Raw genomic sequence first — 20,023 nt, forward strand, 5'->3', positions numbered from 1 at the left:
GAGAATAATTGACTTTAGGTGGTCGGCACACAGTACAATATACAGACCTTGTAACATAGAAAGCCACTCTTGAAACCTATATGATCATATCAACCAATGTCACCCTAATAAATTTAATTTAAAAATAAACAAATATGCACAAGTAAACCCTGAAAGGAAATGTGTAAATGTCTGACAAAGCATATAATTTTTAAAATAGGCAAACTTTCAATAAATTTATAAATGCAAATTTAAAAAGGTATTACATTTTGAGATGTATTGTTATATAGCAATATTTCTTTGAAAGAAATGTTGTATTAATCAGGGTGCAGTAGGAGATGGAAACCACAACAGCAAGTCGAACAGGGAAAAAAATATAATGTAAAGATCTGTTAACTACTAAAAAGTGGTTAATTGACAAAAATTAAATACAAACTCAAATAACTACAGAAAGCTTGTTCCTATGCTAGGACTGAGGAAGGGTGAATAAAATGACTCTATATTTCCACTAACAAGATGCAGCCAGACTTTGTGCAAGTAAAAAAGTTCTTACTCTCTTTCCAAAATGAGGGGACACCCAGTCCCAACAGTCCTTGTATCTATTGTTGGTTATATGAATGAATTCTCAGATTCATTCACAGTGCCATTGGATTTACCTTAAATATTTATGTATGTATGTATATATCCTATATAATAAAGATGGAATATGGAAATTGACCATAACTCTGCAACAAAGATGGCAGCGCCCACAGCCAATAAGGAGGGAATATGCAAATTGACACGACAAGGCAAGAGACAGAAGGTGGCTCTGGCCAGAGCGCAGGTGAAAAGGCAGCTCCGGCCGAAGTGAAGGTGGTGCCAGCAGCCAGGGGACGGAAGGCACATTCTTGAACGAATCTTTGTGCATCAGGCCTCTAGTATATACATATATATATATATTTTCTTTCCTTATATATATATAAAATATCTATATCTTTATATATATATATATATATATATATATATATATATATATATATATACATTTTCCATTATATTCCTTGTCAGTCTATACAATCTTGTTGGAGATTAACTTTTCTAATTTTTAAGGTACAGATTATTTCTGTAATTGGTCATGGAAGAAATATCCATAATTTCCTTCTCCTGATATTATTTTATATTTTAAATCTTCTTTGTAAGCTCAGGTCATTGTGGTACTTTACATAGTAGGGTAAATCGAATCATCATTTTTGAAGGGTCTGAGTCCTTACCTTAATGGTTTGACTTTTTTTGTCATTCTCATTTTCCAGACGTCATGGAAGTTCTTAAAGGAACCTTGGTGAATTTCCTGAGTTCCGGATATGATCCTCTTTGCCCTACTGTGTAGCAGCAAGTCAATTTCTCCTTAATAGTTGACATCAATTGAATCACTTCTCTCAGTGACCCCAAAATAGCATTCTTCTCTTCAAAGTGAATAGAAGCATTATTGTGTTCACTAGTGGAAACGTTTTTTCTTTGGGAACTAAGACTTTAGACCACAAGTCCTAAAGGTTTTCAGGATGCGAAGCAAATTGGATTAATAGGTAAAATAGTGAGAGAAGGCCCTGGCTACCCTTGATTCTAGGACCCATATATTCTGACTAGAGGGGAAACATAAACATGTATAATAATAAAAGTGTAATATGCTAATGAGACCAGATGACCTTTCAGATGAAGCTGTGGCTGCGAGGGAAGCCTGGGTCCCAGGTGCTGGAGGGAAGCTGGTGCTGGCAGCCGGGGGAAGGAAGTCCTACTCTTGCATGAATTTTATGCATTGGGTCTCTTGTCCTATCTAATAAAAGAGTAATATGCAAATTAACCATCACTCCGCTACAAAAATGGCGGCGCCCATAGCCACAAGATGGGCACCCAGTCCTCTTAGCCCCTCCAGAGTCCCCTAGTCCGTCCAGCAGCGACAGTCCGGGGTGTTGGCTCGGAGGCACCAGCGCCCAGCACGATCCCCGGCCACAGCCTGGGCTGGGGTCTCAGGCCCGCAGGGCCTCGCACTCAAGCCGCACGATCCCCCGGCCATGGTGGTAGTCTGGGCTGGGGTCTCAGGCTGGCAGAGCTGCACACCCCCGCCATGGGATCTTCTGCCACAGTCTGGGCTGGAGTCTCAGGCCAGCAGAGCTGCACACCCCCGCCACAGGATCTTCTGCCACAGCCTGGGCTGGGGTCTCAGGCCCTCAGGGCCGCGTACCCCCACCACATGATCTTCTGCCCAGCAGTGGCAGCCTGGGCTGGGGTCTCAGGCTGGCCTGGGTGCACCCCCTGCGGCGTGATCCCTGGCCAGCAATGGCAGTCCAGGGTGTCCAGCTGGGAGGCACCAGTGCCCAGCACGATCCCAGGCCACAGCCTGGGCTAGGGTCTCAGGCCAGCAGGGTCTCGCACCCAAGCCGCGCAATCCCCCGCCATGGCAGCAGCCTGGGCTGGGGTCTCAGGCTGGCCGGGGTGCACCCACTGCGGCACGATCCCTGGCCAGCAACGGCAGTCCAGGGTGTCCAGCTGCAAGGCGCCCGCCCCCCACGCAGCGATCCCCGCCCAGTGGTGGCAGCCCGGGGTGTCCAGCTGGGAGGCGCCAGCGCCTGGCATGATCCCCGGCCATAGCCTGGGCTGGGGTCTCAGCCTGGCCTGGGTGTGCACCCCCTGCAGTGCCATCCCTGGCCAGGCTGAGAAGGCAGCCTGGGCTGGGGTCCCAGCCTGGCCGGGGAGCGCACCCCCCATGGCGCCATCCCTGGCCAGGCTCATATGGCAGCCTGGGCTGGGGTCTCAGCTTGGCTGGGCTGAGGCGGCAGACTAGGCTGAGGTCTCAGCCTGGTCAGGGCGCCATCCCCGTCCAGGAGTGGCAGCCTGGGGTCTCAACCACTGAGTCACACCAGCCAGGCAGATATGGAGGAATCTTAAATGTTTCCTTTTTTTAAAATATATATTTTATTGATTTTTTACAGAGAGGAAGGGAAAGAGATAGAGAGCTAGAAACATCAATGAGAGAGAAACATCGATCAGCTGCCTCCTGCACACTCCCCACTGGGTATGTGCCCTCAACCAAGGTACATGCCCTTGACCGGAACCGAACCTGGGACCCTTGAGTCTGAAGGCCGATGCTCCATCCACTGAGCCAAACCAGTTAGGGCTATCCAATATGCTAAAGAAAAAACCCTATCTAATAAAGAGGGAATATGCAGGAGAGGGCAGATGGGGATGATCAGGCTGGCAGGGGAGCAGTTAGGCATCTATCAGGCTGGCAGGGGAGTGGTTAGGGGGTGATCAGGCTGGCAGGAAGAAGCAGTTAGGGGCAATCAGGAAGGCAGGCGAGCAGTTGGGAGCCAGCAGTCCTAGATTGTGAAAGGGATGTCCGACTGCCTGGATTGGGCCTAAACAGGCAGTCAGACATCTCCCGAGGAGTCCCAGATTGGAGAGGGTGCAGGTTGGGCTGAGGGACACCTCCGCCCCCGCAGTGCACGAATTTCGTGCACCGGGCCTCTAGTATAATATAATTTCTAATTCAAAGTACATATTACCTCTTGTGAGAGCACATTATTTCAGTGTGGCCTCACAACTGCCACCATAAATGACTCTTCAGTAAGACATCCCATCTTTGTGTTAGGCCAACTGCTTCTGGGTAAGAGAGTAAGTAGTAAGACCAATGAACTCCACAACACCATTGCAGCTCATGCTGAGAAATTAGTTTCTTGATCAGAATCAATGCTGTGTAAAATCACATGAGAGTGATTAAAATACTCTGTGTGTCTACAGATGATGGTGCTAGAAAAGAAGCATCATGGGCCTTGAAGACAAATCCATATTCTGAATATATTTCTACTTCAGTGAAGTTCTATCTCTAACTGCTTCCTCATGGCAAAGGTTCAATGCAATCAATCTGCTTCCAAATGGCAGGCTCCCCATGAGGAATGGTGCCATATAGAAAACTCAGGGTTGCCCTATGCTATTGGAAGATTGGGCTCTCAGCAGTAGCATTATCAGTGTCAATCTTGGTAAAAGGAGGTCCATATTGTTGAAATTTATATACCATGCCCATAGTATATTTAATCAGTCCCCATTTATGCATATGTTTGTTGTAGTCTATTCTTCTGCTACTACAAACAGCACTGCTATAGATTTTGTTGTTTTTATGTCTTTTTATATATTTTGTCAGTATGTATTTAAGATAAATTCCTAGAAAAATTGCTGGATAAAAGAGGAAATGAAAATGTAATTTTTCCAAATTTTCCAATTTCTCTCCATAGTTTTTGAATGATTTTTGTAGTATATGAGAGCCTATTTCCTAAGTCTTGCTAACATAACATTTTCAAACTTCAGAGTTTGCCACTCTGATCAATGAAAAATGACATTTTAATGCAGTTTTTCATTTTGCAGTTTTTGTAAGAGTAAACATTTTTCCTTATTGTCAAGACTTTTAAATTTCATTTTAGAAGAATATTTTCTCTGGGAATAAAGTGTTTAACCCCCTTTAATACCTTGGAGGTATTATTCCATTGTTATATGACTTCAAATTTGTTTTTCTGTTTTAGGAATCAGGCCTCAATCCTTCTGGGACTTCTTTATAAGAAATTCTTTCTTTTTCCTTAGATGCTTTTGTTATATCTCTGTTATTCCTTTTCCTGTTTTTAGCACATTTATCTTGTTATGTTTAGATATATTTCCTTCATTTGCTTCTTAATCTGAGGCTTTATATCATCATCAGTTTTTAAAATTGTCAGCTATTATATCTTTAAATTTTTAACATATTTCTTTTTTCCTCTTTGTAATCCAAATATTTGCATAGACTTTTTTTTTTTTAATCTTTTGTCTCATATGCTCTGACTTGTGTTTTCCATCCTCTTAAATTTTCACACTTCAATTGTGGCAATTTTCTTTTGACTTTTCATCTAGTTCAATATTCTTTCTTCATCTCCATCAAATACATTATTTTAAAATTTAATTTTTAGTCTGGAGGGAATAATGGCGGCGGAACAGACAGACATGTTCCGAGCCTTGTCCCGGAGCAGAAAGAAAGAACAGCTGAGGGTTGCACAAGGAGTGTTTGTTGGCTGGTTGGGAGACAGCTGAATTCCAGAAGGAGGTGGGGGACTGCTAAACGGGGTTCCCCTGACCTGGCAGCACCAACTGGGGCTGGGTCCCCTCCCGGAGCTGCGGGCTTGGACGCGGAGTCTGCGCCATCTTGATCCGGAAAGTGGAGCTTATCAGAAGCCTGAGAATCCACAACTGCGGCACCCAAGGAACAACTGCGAGCCCCAGAACAACGCTCCCCAATTGGCGCAAACACACGGGTTCAGAGGAGCGCTACACTCCACCACGGAAAGGTCAGATTTCGCCTGGGATAAGGTGAGGTCTCTGGTCCCGGCGGGAGAGAGGAACACGCGTTTTGTGGAAGCTGGAGGACCAGGGAAATCTGTGCCTAGAAAAATCCGTGGCTGTAGGGGCTGGCATGATCTGTGATTGTGGAAAGGGGTCCTCAGAGCTGCTAAGAGAAGGGCACTCTAAAAAGCAACCCATTTTGATCTGACGTGCAGGGACACCCTAAGAATTTCAGGCAGTGCAGACTTACGCGCAGCCCCTGCGTTCCCTGGGTGCCTGGGCTTACGCGCAGTCCCGGAGTTCGCACAACTGGGCTTTTTCCTCTTGAAATTCTTGCTTCTGGTTACTAAGCCCAATACATAGGATCACCCAGTTGGGGACACCCTGGGAGACTGCAGGGGAAAGTTGTTTTTCTGGAACTTGGGGATTGGAGCAGGGAGTGACCATCGGAGAGTCAGCTCTGAGGCAGCCCACTCCCACAAACCGGTAGTGAGTGCCACAGGGAAAGAAGGCTCTAACACTGCCTAGAGAGGCCATAGATAGACCCGGAAGTCAATCCAGAAACACTGCCACCCAGGGGCTGAATCACAAATTGACTCTTGTGTAATCAAAAATAAAGGAATACGAGAAATTAAGACACACCGCCTGCTTAAAATCAGGACTGGCTTACAACACTGAAGAGCAGTGGATCGCAGGGAACTGCAATACTGTCTGGACTGAGAAACAGGCGTGCCACACAGAAAATCAGAGGAAGTGAATGACCTTCACTACTTCACATCTTATTTTTACCTTTTATTTTTTTATTTTTTTTTATTTTCATTTTTTGCATCTTTTAATCAAGAAACTTTTTTTCTTTTTTCATCACTTGATTTTACCTTTTTAATTATTACATTTTTATTTTCAATCCGTATTATTACTACTGCTATTTTATCTTTTTTTTTTTAAGTGTCATTTTATTTTCTCTTCATTTTATTTTGGGATTAGGGTTCTACATTCTATTTTTATCTTTCCTTTAGCATCGTTTTACTCTATCTCAACTCTACCTTTAGGCCATCACTCTCTTCCTAACCTCCCCCTTTTCAGTGTCCTGTTTATCTTACCCTTTTACTGCTTTAGATTTTCCCTATTCTTTCTGTTTACCCCTTGTTAAAATTTCACCCTACTTACATATCTAATCTCCAATCCCCTGCTCCAAGTCCACATACACCTCTCCCTTCGCTGTCTGAGCTATCCATAAACTTGTCCTTCTCTCTGTCCTTTTGTTGTTGTTTGCATGAATGTAGATTATATCGAATTTTTATGCTTTTTTGTGAGATTGTTCTGCTTATTCTTCTTTTGTTTATTTTTTTGTTTGTTTTGTGCTTCAGCTTTCCCTTGCCTCACTCCATATTAGTTGGTGTTGTAGTTTGTACTAATCCCCAGGCACTTGTTGCTGGTATTTGCTGGGATTAGTGATTGTTCTATTGGAGTTTTATCCCCAATATATATAGTCTGTTCCCCTTTCTCTCTTAGTCACTTTCTTATCTCTCTTACTTTTTTTTTCTTTACTTTCCCTTTTCCCAATTTCATTTTCACACTCCTTTTTAATTTTTTTCTTTCTTTCTTTCTTTTTTCCTCTTCCTCTTTCTCTCCTATCACCTAATTTGCCTTTCTCTGGTGGTCACCTGTATTGGAGGTTATTAATATCGTGAATACATTCCTGTTCAGTGCCTTGTGAGTTGTACCTGGTAGTGCTGTAGTTTGTGCCTTTAAATCAACCCAGGAGAGAGAGAACTACATAACCAGACACCCAGAGAAGAGAGACCATGGGGAGAAAAAGAAGCAGCCCGCATATGAAAGAAAAGCAGGCATCACCAGAAAAGGAAGTAAACGAAATGGAGGCAAGCAACCTGCCAGAGAAAGAATTCAGAGAAATGGTCATAAGGTGGCTGAAAAGAATGGAAGACAAATTCGACAATATGAGCAAGAACCAAGAGGAAATGAAGAACCAAGAAGAAATGAAAAATGACATCGCTGCTGTAAAGAACTCAATAGAAAGCATCAAGAGTAGACTAGAAAAAGCAGAGGACCGCATCAGTGAGCTAGAAGACAAGATGGGAAAAAATACCCAAGTAGAGCAACTTCTAGAAAAAAAAAATTAAAAGGCAGGAGGAGAGTCTAAGGGAACTTTGGGACAACACGAAACAAAACAACATCTGCATAATAGGGGTTCCAGAAGGAAAGGAAGCTGAGCAAGGAATAGAAAACCTCTTTGAAGAAATAATGACAGAAAATTTCCCTGATATAGGGAAGAAAAAACCCACACAAATCCAAGAAGCTCACAGAGTCCCAAGCAAAATGAACCCCAAAAGACCGACGCCAAGGCACATTATAATTAAATTGGCAAACACCAACAACAAAGTAAGAATCTTAAAAGCAGCAAGAGAGAGACAGAAAGTTACATACAAAGGAACCCCCATCAGACTAGAAACTGATTTCTCAACAGAAACTCATCAGGCCAGAAGGGAATGGAATGAAATATACAAAGTCATGCAAAGGAAGGGTCTGAATCCAAGAATACTGTACCCAGCAAGGCTGTCAATCAAAATTGAAAGTGAAATCAGGAGCTTCACAGACAAAAAAGGACTAAGGGAATTTATTACCACCAAACCAGCAATGCAAGAAATGCTAAAGGGTCTGCTGTAAAAAAAAAGAAAAAAAAAAAAAAAAAAAAAAAGAAAGAAAGAAACAGGAAGCGAAGAAGTAACACAGGGGTAAAGAATAGGAATGGCGACAAATAAGTACCTATCAATAATAACTTTAAATGTAAATGGATTAAATGCCACAATCAAAAGACATAGGGTAACGGATTGGATAAGAAAACACGACCCATATATCTGCTGTCTACAAGAAACCCACCTCAGAAAAAAAGACGCACACAGACTGAGGGTGAAGGGATGGAAAAAGGTTTTCCAGGCAAATGGAACTGAAAAAAAAGCTGGGGTAGCAATACTTATTTCTGACAAATTAGATCTCAAACTGAAGGACATAACAAGAGATAAGGAAGGCCATTTCATAATACTAAAGGGAGCAATCCAACAAGAAGAAATAACTCTGGTAAACATATATGCACCCAATACAGGAGCACCCAAATACATAAAAAAACTCCTGGAGGATATCAAGGGAGAGATTGACAGCAATACAATCATAGTAGGAGACTTTAATACCCCACTATCACCATTGGACAAATCCTCTAAACAAAACATCAGCAAAGAAACATCAATCCTAAATGACTCACTAGACCAGATGGAAATAATTAACATATTCAGAACATTTCACCCCAAAGCCACAGAATATACATTCTTCTCAAGTGCACATGGGTCATTCTCAAAGATAGACCATATGTTGGGACATAGGCAAAGTCTCTTCAAATTCAAGAAGATAGAAATCATATCAAGCATCTTCTCAGACCACAGTGGCATAAAACTGGAAATCAACTACAATAAAAACAACCCAAAGAAATCAAACACATGGAGACTAAACAGCATGCTATTAAACCATGACTGGGTTACCAGAGAGATCAAAGAAGAAATAAAAAACATCATGACAACAAATGACAATGAAAACACTACAATCCAAAATCTATGGGACACAGCGAAAGCAGTCTTAAGAGGGAAGTTCACAGCTCTACAAGCCTACTGCAAAAAACAAGAAACAGGGGTAATAAATTACCTAACCCAACAACTCAAAGAGTTAGAAAAAGAGCAACAAGAAAAGCCCAGTGTAAGCAGAAGGAAGGAAATAATAAAGATCAGAGCACAGATAAACGACATAGAGACCAAAGAAACAATACAAAAGATCAACAAAACCAAGAGCTGGTTCTTTGAAAGGATAAACAAGATTGATGAACCTCTAGCCAGGCTCACCAAGAAGCAAAGAGAGAGGACCCAAATAAACAAGATCAGAAATGAAAGAGGTGAAATAACAACAGATCCCGCCGAAATACAAAGGATTGTTAAAAAATACTACGAAGAACTCTATTCCAACAAACTGGACAACCTGGAGGATATGGACATATTCCTAGAAAAATATAACCTTCCAAAACTCAATCAGGAAGAATCTAAACAGCTCAACATGCCAGTAACTATGGAAGAAATTGAAGCAGTCATCAAAGAGCTTCTGGCAAACAAAGCCCGGGCCAGACGGCTTCACAGGAGAGTTCTACCAAACATTCAAGGAAGAACTAAAACCTATCCTCCTCAGACTATTCCAAAAAATTCAAGAGGAAGGAACACTTCCAATCTCCTTCTATGAAGCCAGCATCACCCTAATACCAAAACCAGATAAAGACAACACAATGAAGGAGCATTACAGGCCAATATCCCTCATGAACACAGATGCCAAAATCCTCAACAAAATTCTAGCAAATAGGATCCAGCAGTACATCAGAAAGATCATACACCATGACCAAGTAGGGTTTATCCCAGGAATGCAAGGATGGTTCAATATCCGCAAATCAATAAATGTGATACATCACATAAACAAATTGAGAGATAAAAATCACATAGTCATATCAATTGATGCAGAAAAAGCATTTGACAAAATCCAACACCCTTTCTTGATAAAAACTCTCAACAAGGTGGGAATAGAAGGATCATACCTCAACATCATAAAAGCTATATATGATAAACCCACAGCTAACATCATACTCAATGGGCAAAAACTAAAACCATTTCCCCTAAGAACAGGAACAAGACAGGGATGCCCACTCTCACCACTCCTGTTTGACATAGTACTGGAAGTATTAGCCACTGCAATCAGACAAGAAGAAGAAATAAAAGGCATCCAAATTGGAAAAGAAGAAGTAAAGCTGTCCTTATTTGCAGATGACATGATATTGTACATAAAAAACCCGAAAGACTCCATCAAAAAACTAACAGACTTAATAAATGAATTCGGCAATGTAGCAGGATACAAAATTAACGCCAAGAAATCTAGGGCATTTCTATACACCAACAGTGAACTTACAGAAAGAGAGACTAAAAAAGCAATCCCATTTTCCATCGCACCAAAAAAATTAAGATACTTAGGAATAAACCTAACCAAGGAGGTAAAAGACCTATATGCGGAAAACTACAGGACACTGAAAAAAGAGATAGAGGAAGATGTAAACAGATGGAAGAACATACCATGTTCATGGATTGGTAGAATCAACATCATTAAAATGTCCATACTACCCAAAGCAATCTATAGATTCAATGCACTCCCCATTAATATACCAACGGCATATTTCACAGACCTAGAAAGAACTCTCCAAAAATTCATCTGGAATAAAAAAAGACCCCCAAATAGCCACAGCAATCCTGAGAAAGAAGAATAAAGTAGGAGGGATCTCAATACCAGATTTCAAGCTGTATTACAAAGCCACTGTCCTCAAAACAGCCTGGTACTGGCACAAGAACAGACATATAGATCAATGGAACAGAATAGAGAATCCAGATATCGACCCAAACCAATATGCGCATTTAATATTTGACAAAGGAGGCATGAGCATACAATGGAGTCAAGACAGTCTCTTTAATAAATGGTGTTGGGAAAATTGGACAGATACATGCAAAAAAATGAAACTAGATCACCAACTTACACCATACACAAAAATAAACTCAAAATGGGTACAGGACTTAAATATAAGACGGGAAACCATAAAAATACTGGAGGAATCCACAGGCAGCAAAATCTCAGACATATGCCAAAAGAACTTTTTCACTGATACTGCCCCTAGGACAATGGAAGCCAAAGAGAAAATAAACAAATGGGACTACATCAAAATAAAAAGCTTTTGCACAGCAAAAGAAACCATCAACAAAACAATAAGAAACCCCACTGTATGGGAGAACATATTTGCAAATGTTATCACTGATAAAGGTTTCATCTCCAACATCTACAGGCAGCTTATGCAACTTAATAAAAGGAAGATAAAGGATCCAATAAAAATATGGGCAACGGACCTAAATAGAATCTTTTCGAAAGAAGACAGAAGGAAGGCCAAGAGACACATGAAAACATGCTCAAAGTCACTAATTATCCGAGAGATGCAAATCAAAACGACAATGCGATACCATCTCACACCTGTCAGAATGGCTATCATCAACAAATCAACAAACGACAAGTGTTGCCGAGGATGCAGAGAAAAAGGAACCCTCGTGCACTGCTGGTGGGAATGCAGATTGGTGCAGCCACTGTGGAGAACAGTATGGAGTTTCCTCAAAAACTGAAAATGGAACTCCCATTTGACCCAGTAATCCCACTCCTGGGAATATATCCTAAGAAACTAGAAACACCAATCAGAAAGGATATATGCACCCCTATGTTCATAGCAGCACAATTTACCATAGCTAAGATTTGGAAACAGCCTAAGTGCCCGTCAGCAGATGACTGGATCAGAAAACTATGGTACATCTACACAATGGAATACTATGCTGCCATAAAAAAGAAGGAATTACTACCATTTGTAGGCACCTGGATGGAATTAGAGAACATTATGCTAAGTGAAATAAGCCAGTCAATGAAAGAAAAATACCACATGATCTCACTCATTTGGGGATAATGAAAAACATTATAAACTGATGAACAAAAAGATAGATACAGAGGCAGTAAAGCATCAAACAGACTGTCAAATTACAGCAGTAAGGTTAGGGAGAGGTGGGAGAAATAAGAGATCAACTGAAGGACTTATATGCATGTATATAAGAGTAACCAACGGATGCAAAACAATGGGGGGTGAGGCATGTATGGGAGTGGGGTGGGGTGGGGGGCAATGGTAAGATATGTACACATATAATACCTTAATAAAAATAAATAAATAAATAAAAATATAAATAAAATTTAATTTTTAAAATACAGCTTACATTTAATATTATTTTGTATTAGTTTCAGGTGTATAGCATAGTGGCTAGAGTCTAGACAGTCTATAAAATATATTATTAAATTCATTTTGACTTTTTTATTTCAGTTCTGAATTTTTCATTTGTAGAAATTCCATTTGGTTTATTATAATACTTTTTATTTCTGTGTCAAGTCTATCTTTCTATTTCCTTGCACATATTAACCATAAGCTTTTTTACGTTTTTGTTTGTTTAGGTCAATTGTTGACACCTCTACTTTCTGGATTCCCTGTAGATATTTCTATTTTATGTTGTTTCTCTTGGACTTTGATCACTGTATTAGTGTGCTAGGTCTGCCATAACAAAGTCTCACAGACTGGGTGGCTTAAAGTACAGAAATTTATCATTTCATAGTCAAGGAGGCTAGAAGTCCAAGATCAAGGTGTTGGCAGGTTTAGTTTCTTTTAAAGCATTTCTCCTTGGTTTGTCAATGGCTATCTTTTACTTGTGTTTTCACATCGTCTTCCCTCTGTATATGTCTCTGTCCTAATCTCCACTTCTTATAAGGATATTAATCATATTGGATTAGGGCCAATCTATATGACCTCATTTTACCTTAATTACCTCTTTTCAAGTCCTATCTCCAAAAACAGTTACATACTGAAGTACTGAAGATTAAGACTTCAACATGTAAATTCGTGGAGGACACAGTTCAGTCCATAGCAATCACTTTGTCTTATTTTTCATATCTTTGGTTTTTTGGATTGAGTGATCAATAATGTTTATAATAACTGTAGGACTTATTGGAAACCTAAGATTATATTGCCTTTCTCCTGAGAGGATTTACAGTTGCTTCTGGCATGTGGCCTGTACATTAGCAATTCTAGATCTCTTTAATCCAATATATGCTGGAGCTGATTCAAAGCTGTAATTCAGAGCCACTGAGGGCTGGTCAATTTGAATTTCATCCTTACTCCTAATTTGCATTCCTTTTGGGTTTCAGCTGGAACTTGCTACTTTACCAGATTCTATTTTTCTAGGGCCCTATATCACAAATTCTGCCCCTCTAAATCCTTGAATATGTCGAAAATTTTGCTTTGTTTTTCAGATCCTCAGCCACTTCTACAGGAATATGCTAATTTTTCTTGAGGAAAAGTGGCTACAAATGCTGGGCCTGCTACAGTGAGTTTCCATCTTCTCTGAGACCTTGACCCAGAAATCCTCACTGCTCTATTATTTCTGTTTTCTGAAAGACAACAGTCTAGATATGCCTAAATTCATATTTGAACTTCCTGATTGTGTTTTCAGTGGAAGTGATGATCAAAACTACCTACACTGCCATTACCAGGAACAAATCTCCACAACATTCCTATTTCTTAACAGCCTCAAAATGGCCATGCCAGCAATGATACATGAGGGAAAAAAACACTTTTTTCTCAGTTTTAATTTTTCATTGATATGTAATTCAATGAAATTATTACTTGAGTGCTAGAAGGTTAATTCAAGGCACTTTTATTATATTACCCCTTTTTGTAACATCCCTGGAAATGTCTTCTTCAAAGATTGATTTTGACAGATAGATGATCTTTAAGAAATAAGCAAAAATTTTAAATGCATATATTTTAAATGCTTGATAAGTTAGAAAAATAAGTGACAAGTATATGCTGTCTGCAGAATAAACAAGGTAGACAAGAGAATTTTCAATTCTGCATGCTCAAAGTCAGTGCTTTTGAGAATAGTCTTTTGGTAGCTTGAAATTTAATGATAAAACACTATCAATTATTTTCAATAACTTAAAACAACTTTAAGATTCTTGTCTGTAATTTTATTTTGTACTTACTATTTTTTAACAATTGGTGAGAAATCAATATTACTTGATTACTTGAATATTTTATTAACCAAATGTGATTAGGTTATTATTTGAACTGTCAAAGTATATATTTGCTTCATATCATTAAAGGAGGAAAAACATGAAAATTTTATTATGGGCCTCAAATTTATTAAAGAGTGATGATTAAGAAGATACATATTTTATTAATTTCCTATTTCTTATTTAATTTTTTAAAAAATATAAACTCAAGATGGAAAATGAACATAAAAGCCAGGCATTATTCTGAAATGCAAATAAGTAGCTTGATGAAGTTCACTATCAGCTCTTTATTTCCGTTTTAACAAGAAGAGGGCTGCATTTTAGCTGAATAGATAGTGCACTGACTCAGACACTGCAATAATTGTTCCTTCAGGCATTTGTCTGTCATATAAGGAAGTATCTAATGAATATGGAATTACTCTGTATTGTAGGCAGACTGTTCCAGAAATACATTACATTACGTCACCTTAAAATTACTTTGAGCATTTTGTGAATTCAAAACTAGTTTTTTTAATCAAAAGATGTACCTAATAAAAAGAAAATTATTATTCTGAAATATATCTATTCATCTGAAAATAAAACTTTCAACATAAATTATGATTTAAATTGAAATAAAGCAATTACTTGTAAACTTAGGTTAAACAGAATGTAATATTTTAATATAGTGGTATTATTAATGGAATTGCAGTGTTTTTTTAGCAAAATAAACCAGTTAATGTTAGGAAGGGGTAGTGACTAAAAAATTCAGTATGCTTCTTATGTGATCTTTGAACATAGGATACTATTTTTCCACTTAGTTCTAAACCAGTATCATGAAAAATATGCCATTTACTCCTTTATTATATACATTTCTGTTCAATTGACTAAATCCATGTTTTAGTTCATATTTACTTAAGGAAAGAATTTTCTAACAAAATTTTTGGGAAAGTTTTATATGTATTTGTATGTAAAGTATGGTGAGATTAGGAAATGGTCTTGTCTTTAGATTAGACTTAATAATATTCAATAAAAGAGGATATATGTAGGAATGAAATGATAGGGATGTGTGTCATTTGTTTAAAAGACTCATGCAAGCTAGAATAGTGTTAAATATGTTAGTGTGAATAGTAGTGGAAAAGGACTATGGTAGGAGGATTTAGGAGTGCTGGTAATGTTCTATTTGTTTTGCCTTGGTGCTGGTTACACAGTGTGTTCAGCTTGAGAAAATTCATTTTGCTATATACTTACAATATGCACACTCTTCTGTATGTACAATTCCATGAAGATTTAAAAATTAATAGAATATGTAAAATAAGTACAATAAATAATGATATTTATTGAAATTTTATGATAATTACAGCTTTATTCACAATAGCCAAGATATGGAAACAACCTAAGTGTCAGTCAACAGATGAATGGGTGGTACATATATATTAGAATATTATAAAATATTATTCAGTCTTTAAAAAAATGGAGATCCTACCTCCTGCAATGTCAACTGGGGCTCAGACTTGCTGACTATTTGCTGAGGACGTTGTCCCATCAAGGGGTGAGGAAACTGAAGTATTTCTCTACCAACAAATGTTTGAAGGTTTTTGTGGACATTAACTCCCCCACATCTCTGACCTCCTGCTTTAGTAGACATAATGTTTTTCTGCAACTAGAGAAAGCCCCAAGCTGAGGTATTTGAGGAAGGAGGCCATTCATTCATTTGATGAATTCTTCATTACAACTACAAGTGACCTCCAGGATGGACCAAGAAATTTAAGGTCAGAGCCTTATACAAATGTGACACTTTCCTGTACAGGGATTTAACAATGTTTGAAATAAATTAATATTACTATCCATTAATAACTTTTCATTCATTCACAGTCCAGAGGTCCTCAAACTTTTTAAACAGGGGGCCAGTTCACTGTCCCTCAGACTGTTGGAGGGCCAGACTATAGTTTAAAAAAAAAACTATGAACAAATTTAGATGCGCACTGCGGGCCCGGGATGAGTCGGCTGCTAAGCAGGACAGGCAGCGGCACCCGGCGGGCCGGATAAATGTCCTCGGCGGGCCGCATGTGGCCCGTGGGCCGTAGTTTGAGGACGCCTGATTCACACTTTGTGGTTTTTATTTCTTTCATATGAAGTTGATAATAAATGAAATAGGAGTACATAATATCTTGGATACAGGGATTCTGTATTCTCTTATGGTTCTGAGTATTTTCTCCAAAGTTTGAAACAAGAATTACCCTACTTTAAAATTTTTACAATGTGTTGAATTCATCTCAGTTTCATTTCTGTTGCTCTAGGGCCATGGTCGGCAAACTGCGGCTTGCAAGCCACATGCGGCTCTTTGGTCCCTTGAGTGTGGCTCTTCCACAAAATACCACGGCCTGGGAGGGCACTGCCCAGTGACGGCGCCTCTGCCTGGGTTTAGGATAAAGGAGGAGTGGAACCTCGTGGCCGAGTGCCACCGGAGAGGCGTCCCCCAGGCCGCCTACTGCAGGAACGGCTTCGTGGACACCAGCGTGCGGCTGCTGGACAGGCTCGAGAGGAACTCCCTTCTGCGGCAGGGATCGCCTTCCGAGGGCAGGGACACAGGCAGCGGCAAGTTTGTGTTTGAGCTTTCGGGAGAGCACTGGACGGACCTCCCAGACTCCTTGAAGGAGCCGACGCACCTGAAAGAATGGCACATAAAACATACCCTGATTGAAACCATACCCTATATCAAGCTCTTCCAAGCGATGAGAATTCTGGATCTGCCAAAAAACGAGCTCTCCCATCTTCTGGCTGAAATTGGCTATTTGAAGAACCTAAAAGAACTCAACGTGAGTTTCAACCATCTGAATAGCATTCCTCCAGAATTGGGAGAGTGTGAAAATCTCAAGAAACTGTATTGTTCTGGAATTCTAGAATTAACTGAGCTCCCCTTTGAAGCTAAAGGAGCTGCAGACATTTCTCCTGTACAAGAACAAGCTGACCTACCTTCCCTGTGCCCTGCTCAACCTGAAGAAGCTCACCTTGTTAGCCGTCAGTGGGGACCATTTGGTGGAGCTCCCGAAGGCCCTTTGTGACTCATCCACACCTTTAAAATTTGTAAACCTTATGGACAATCCCATTGATAATATTCAGTGTCAAGATGGTGAAGAAATGATGGAAAGTGAACAAGATCGTCAACACTTTGATAAAGAATTTATGAGAGCCTATATTGAAGATCTTAAAGAAAGAGAATCTGTTCCCAGCTATATCACCAAAGTGTCTTTTAGCCTTCAGCTCTGATGCCATCCATCAGAAGACCTCAGAATCTCCCTGTCTGTGCAGCTGCGAATCTTCGTGCTGCAGGCCATGTCATCTAGGAGTAATGGCTTGTGCTTAAGAAGCAAGCCTAAAAACCACGGTCATAACTTCGGGAAAAGGACTTTCAAATTCCAAGTGTATGAATACTTCTCTCTGTGGACTGGGGAATTGATCAATGGGTTTATAGATTGATATTTAAAGGTTCATTTGCATACACTGGTTTCCAAATAATGCACATTTAATAGTTTAGAAATGCATTATTTAAAAAAATTGTAACTTAGACCAAATTCTGAAGTTGTGTTGTTTTCAGGCATCAAGGGATAGAGGGTCAGTGAAAGAGCATTTCTATTGGATGAATCTAGATCAGAGTTTATTTTATTTTGTGATTTTGAAGGAGTTTTAATGCATTATTTCTTTTACTGAGAATAATTGTCATTGGGTTTATACAAATTGCTGTTCCTTCCCGTATGTTTTAAATTGCAAGTGTGGGTGTGGGGAAGCAGGGGACTTGGTTGGAAAATTTGTAAGGAGGAAACTCCAAAAGGTCATAACCTCCAGAGGGAGCTGGCTGAAGGCATCTGCCCCTGCTTTGACTTTTCCAAACAAGTCTGAGCCCCCGGGTGTTTACTGGAATCTTTATGCTTAGTCTTTAGATGTCCTTACTTAAAGGACACAGTGTCTTCTCAAGGATGCTTACCCTGCTGATAGTATCTAATAGTTGATTTTAGTTCAAGCTGTTGTTACAATAAAAGCCTGAGGAGGTAGGCAAACAGGGCTGTTTGGTTTCTCCAGCCAAGCAGTCCCTTAGCCCTCTCTTTCACAGCAAAAAATAAAAAAATAAAAATAATAAAAAAAAAATACCATGGCCTGGGTGAGTCTATTTTGAAGAAGTGGCGTTAGAAGTTTAAGTTTAAAAAATGTGGCTCTCAAAAGAAATTTCAACCGTTGTACTGTTGATATTTGGCTCTGTTGACTAATGAGTTTGCCGACCACTGCTCTAGGGTGAAATTTGTATTATAAAATATTTTATTTGTGATTCCATTATTCTCTTTACAGGTCTCTTGTAAGCAATAAGGAATGACTAAAGAATACAGCCAAGAAAAATTTTTCTGACTACTAGCTAACATGCCACTCATTTGGGTGGCTTACAAAATAGAAGTAGAGAGAGAACTTAAAACTGAAATAAGTTTAGAATATAAAATGTGATAATTCCTATTTAAATAGCATGTGGCTAATAGGCCACTAAGGCTACATTAAGGATGCAACCACTAATATTCACTAACGAACATTAAGAAATACATGATTCACTATGATGACATAGATTGAATAGGCTAGCAGGATTGCCCTTCAAAAACATGCAGGTCCAGATAACTACCAGGTGAGCTCTTTTGAACTTTGTGTAATAACTTCTATGATACTCTGTAGCTCACAAAAATTACAAGCTTTCTGGTTAACCTAATGATTATGGCACAAAAAATAAAATTCAGACTAGTTGTAAATAAGAATGTGTATTTATTCTAAATAAAATTATTAAATTGAGTACTTTATTAGAGCCATAACACATTATTAAAAGTCTGTTTTTGTGAAATACAAAGATATTTCACCATAATAAGCCCTCTGGGTCTCAGTTTCCTCATCAATAAAATGAATAATAGGTTCTATTTCATGATTATTTTGAAGGTTGAATGTGTTAATAAGTTTCAATGGCTTAGATATTTTGTTATATAGTTTCTCAACAAACATCAGCAATCCATACTAATATTAATAGAAATTAATTGACTAAATATCTCAAAATCCATCAAAGTAGTCTTGATTAGGATAGATTTATATTTAAAAATTTGTGTCTACCAATAAGCTTAACCTCTATAGATCTCAGCTTTTTCCAAATGCAAAGGCATAATGATATCTTTCTTCTAGCTTTAGTGTGATGATTAAATGACCTAATACTTACATGTTGCCTAGAACGTTATACATTTTCATAGTCATTGTCATTGTCATTTGTGATGGTTAGTTTTATGTGTCAATTCGACTGGGCTATGATAATCAGGTAAATCCCTGGTATTTATCAAGAGAGCTGGTAAAACATTATTTCTGAGTGTGTCCGTGAGGGTGCTTGTGGAAGAGACTAGTATTTGAATCTGCAACTGAGTAAAGAAGGTGCCCTCACCCATGCAGGTGGGCATCATCCAATCAATTGAGGATCTAAACAGAACAAAGGTAGAGGAAGGGTGCATTTGCTTTCTTTCTTTGAGCTGGTGCATCCATCTTCTCCTGTCCTTGGACACTAGAGATCCTGGTTCTGGGGCCTTAGAATTTGTACTGAGACTTACACCATCAACTTCCCTGGTTCTTAGGTCTTCAGACTTGGACTGAAGTATGCCATTGTCATTCCTGGTTCTCCATCTTGTAGTTAGTAGATTGTGAGACTTCTTGATCTGCATAATCATATGAACTAATACCTAAAATAAACCTCTTCTCAAGTATATTCATATATATCTTAGTGGTTCTGTTTCTCTGGAGAACCCTAATATATTATAAAAATTAAACTAAGTTTAAAAATAATTATAAAATTAGTATAATTTATGCCCTAAATGCATTTTGCTAAACTCATTAGTCATGCAGATTTTGTGAATTAGGGGGGAGAATAACCAAGAAAAACAACATAAAAAACCAGAAATGACACAAACAAACCTTTTATTAAAGTAGGAAT

The 20,023-nt window shown here is 39.0% G+C and overlaps 1 protein-coding gene across 1 annotated transcript; it reads left to right on the forward strand.

The window, feature by feature from the left end:
• Positions 1-495: 495 nt before the first annotated feature.
• On the forward strand, positions 496-17,295 carry LOC308241032 (leucine-rich repeat-containing protein 2-like; the record flags this gene model as incomplete). The annotated part of the gene is given in 4 exon segments (XM_080654613.1): positions 496-516; positions 13,288-13,361; positions 16,454-16,951; positions 16,953-17,295. Coding segments are annotated over 4 exon segments (936 nt in total).
• Positions 17,296-20,023: the final 2,728 nt, after the last annotated feature.

Source organism: Plecotus auritus, assembly GCF_963455305.1.
Source record: "Plecotus auritus genome assembly, chromosome: 1".
NCBI classification, from domain to species: Eukaryota; Metazoa; Chordata; class Mammalia; order Chiroptera; family Vespertilionidae; genus Plecotus; species Plecotus auritus.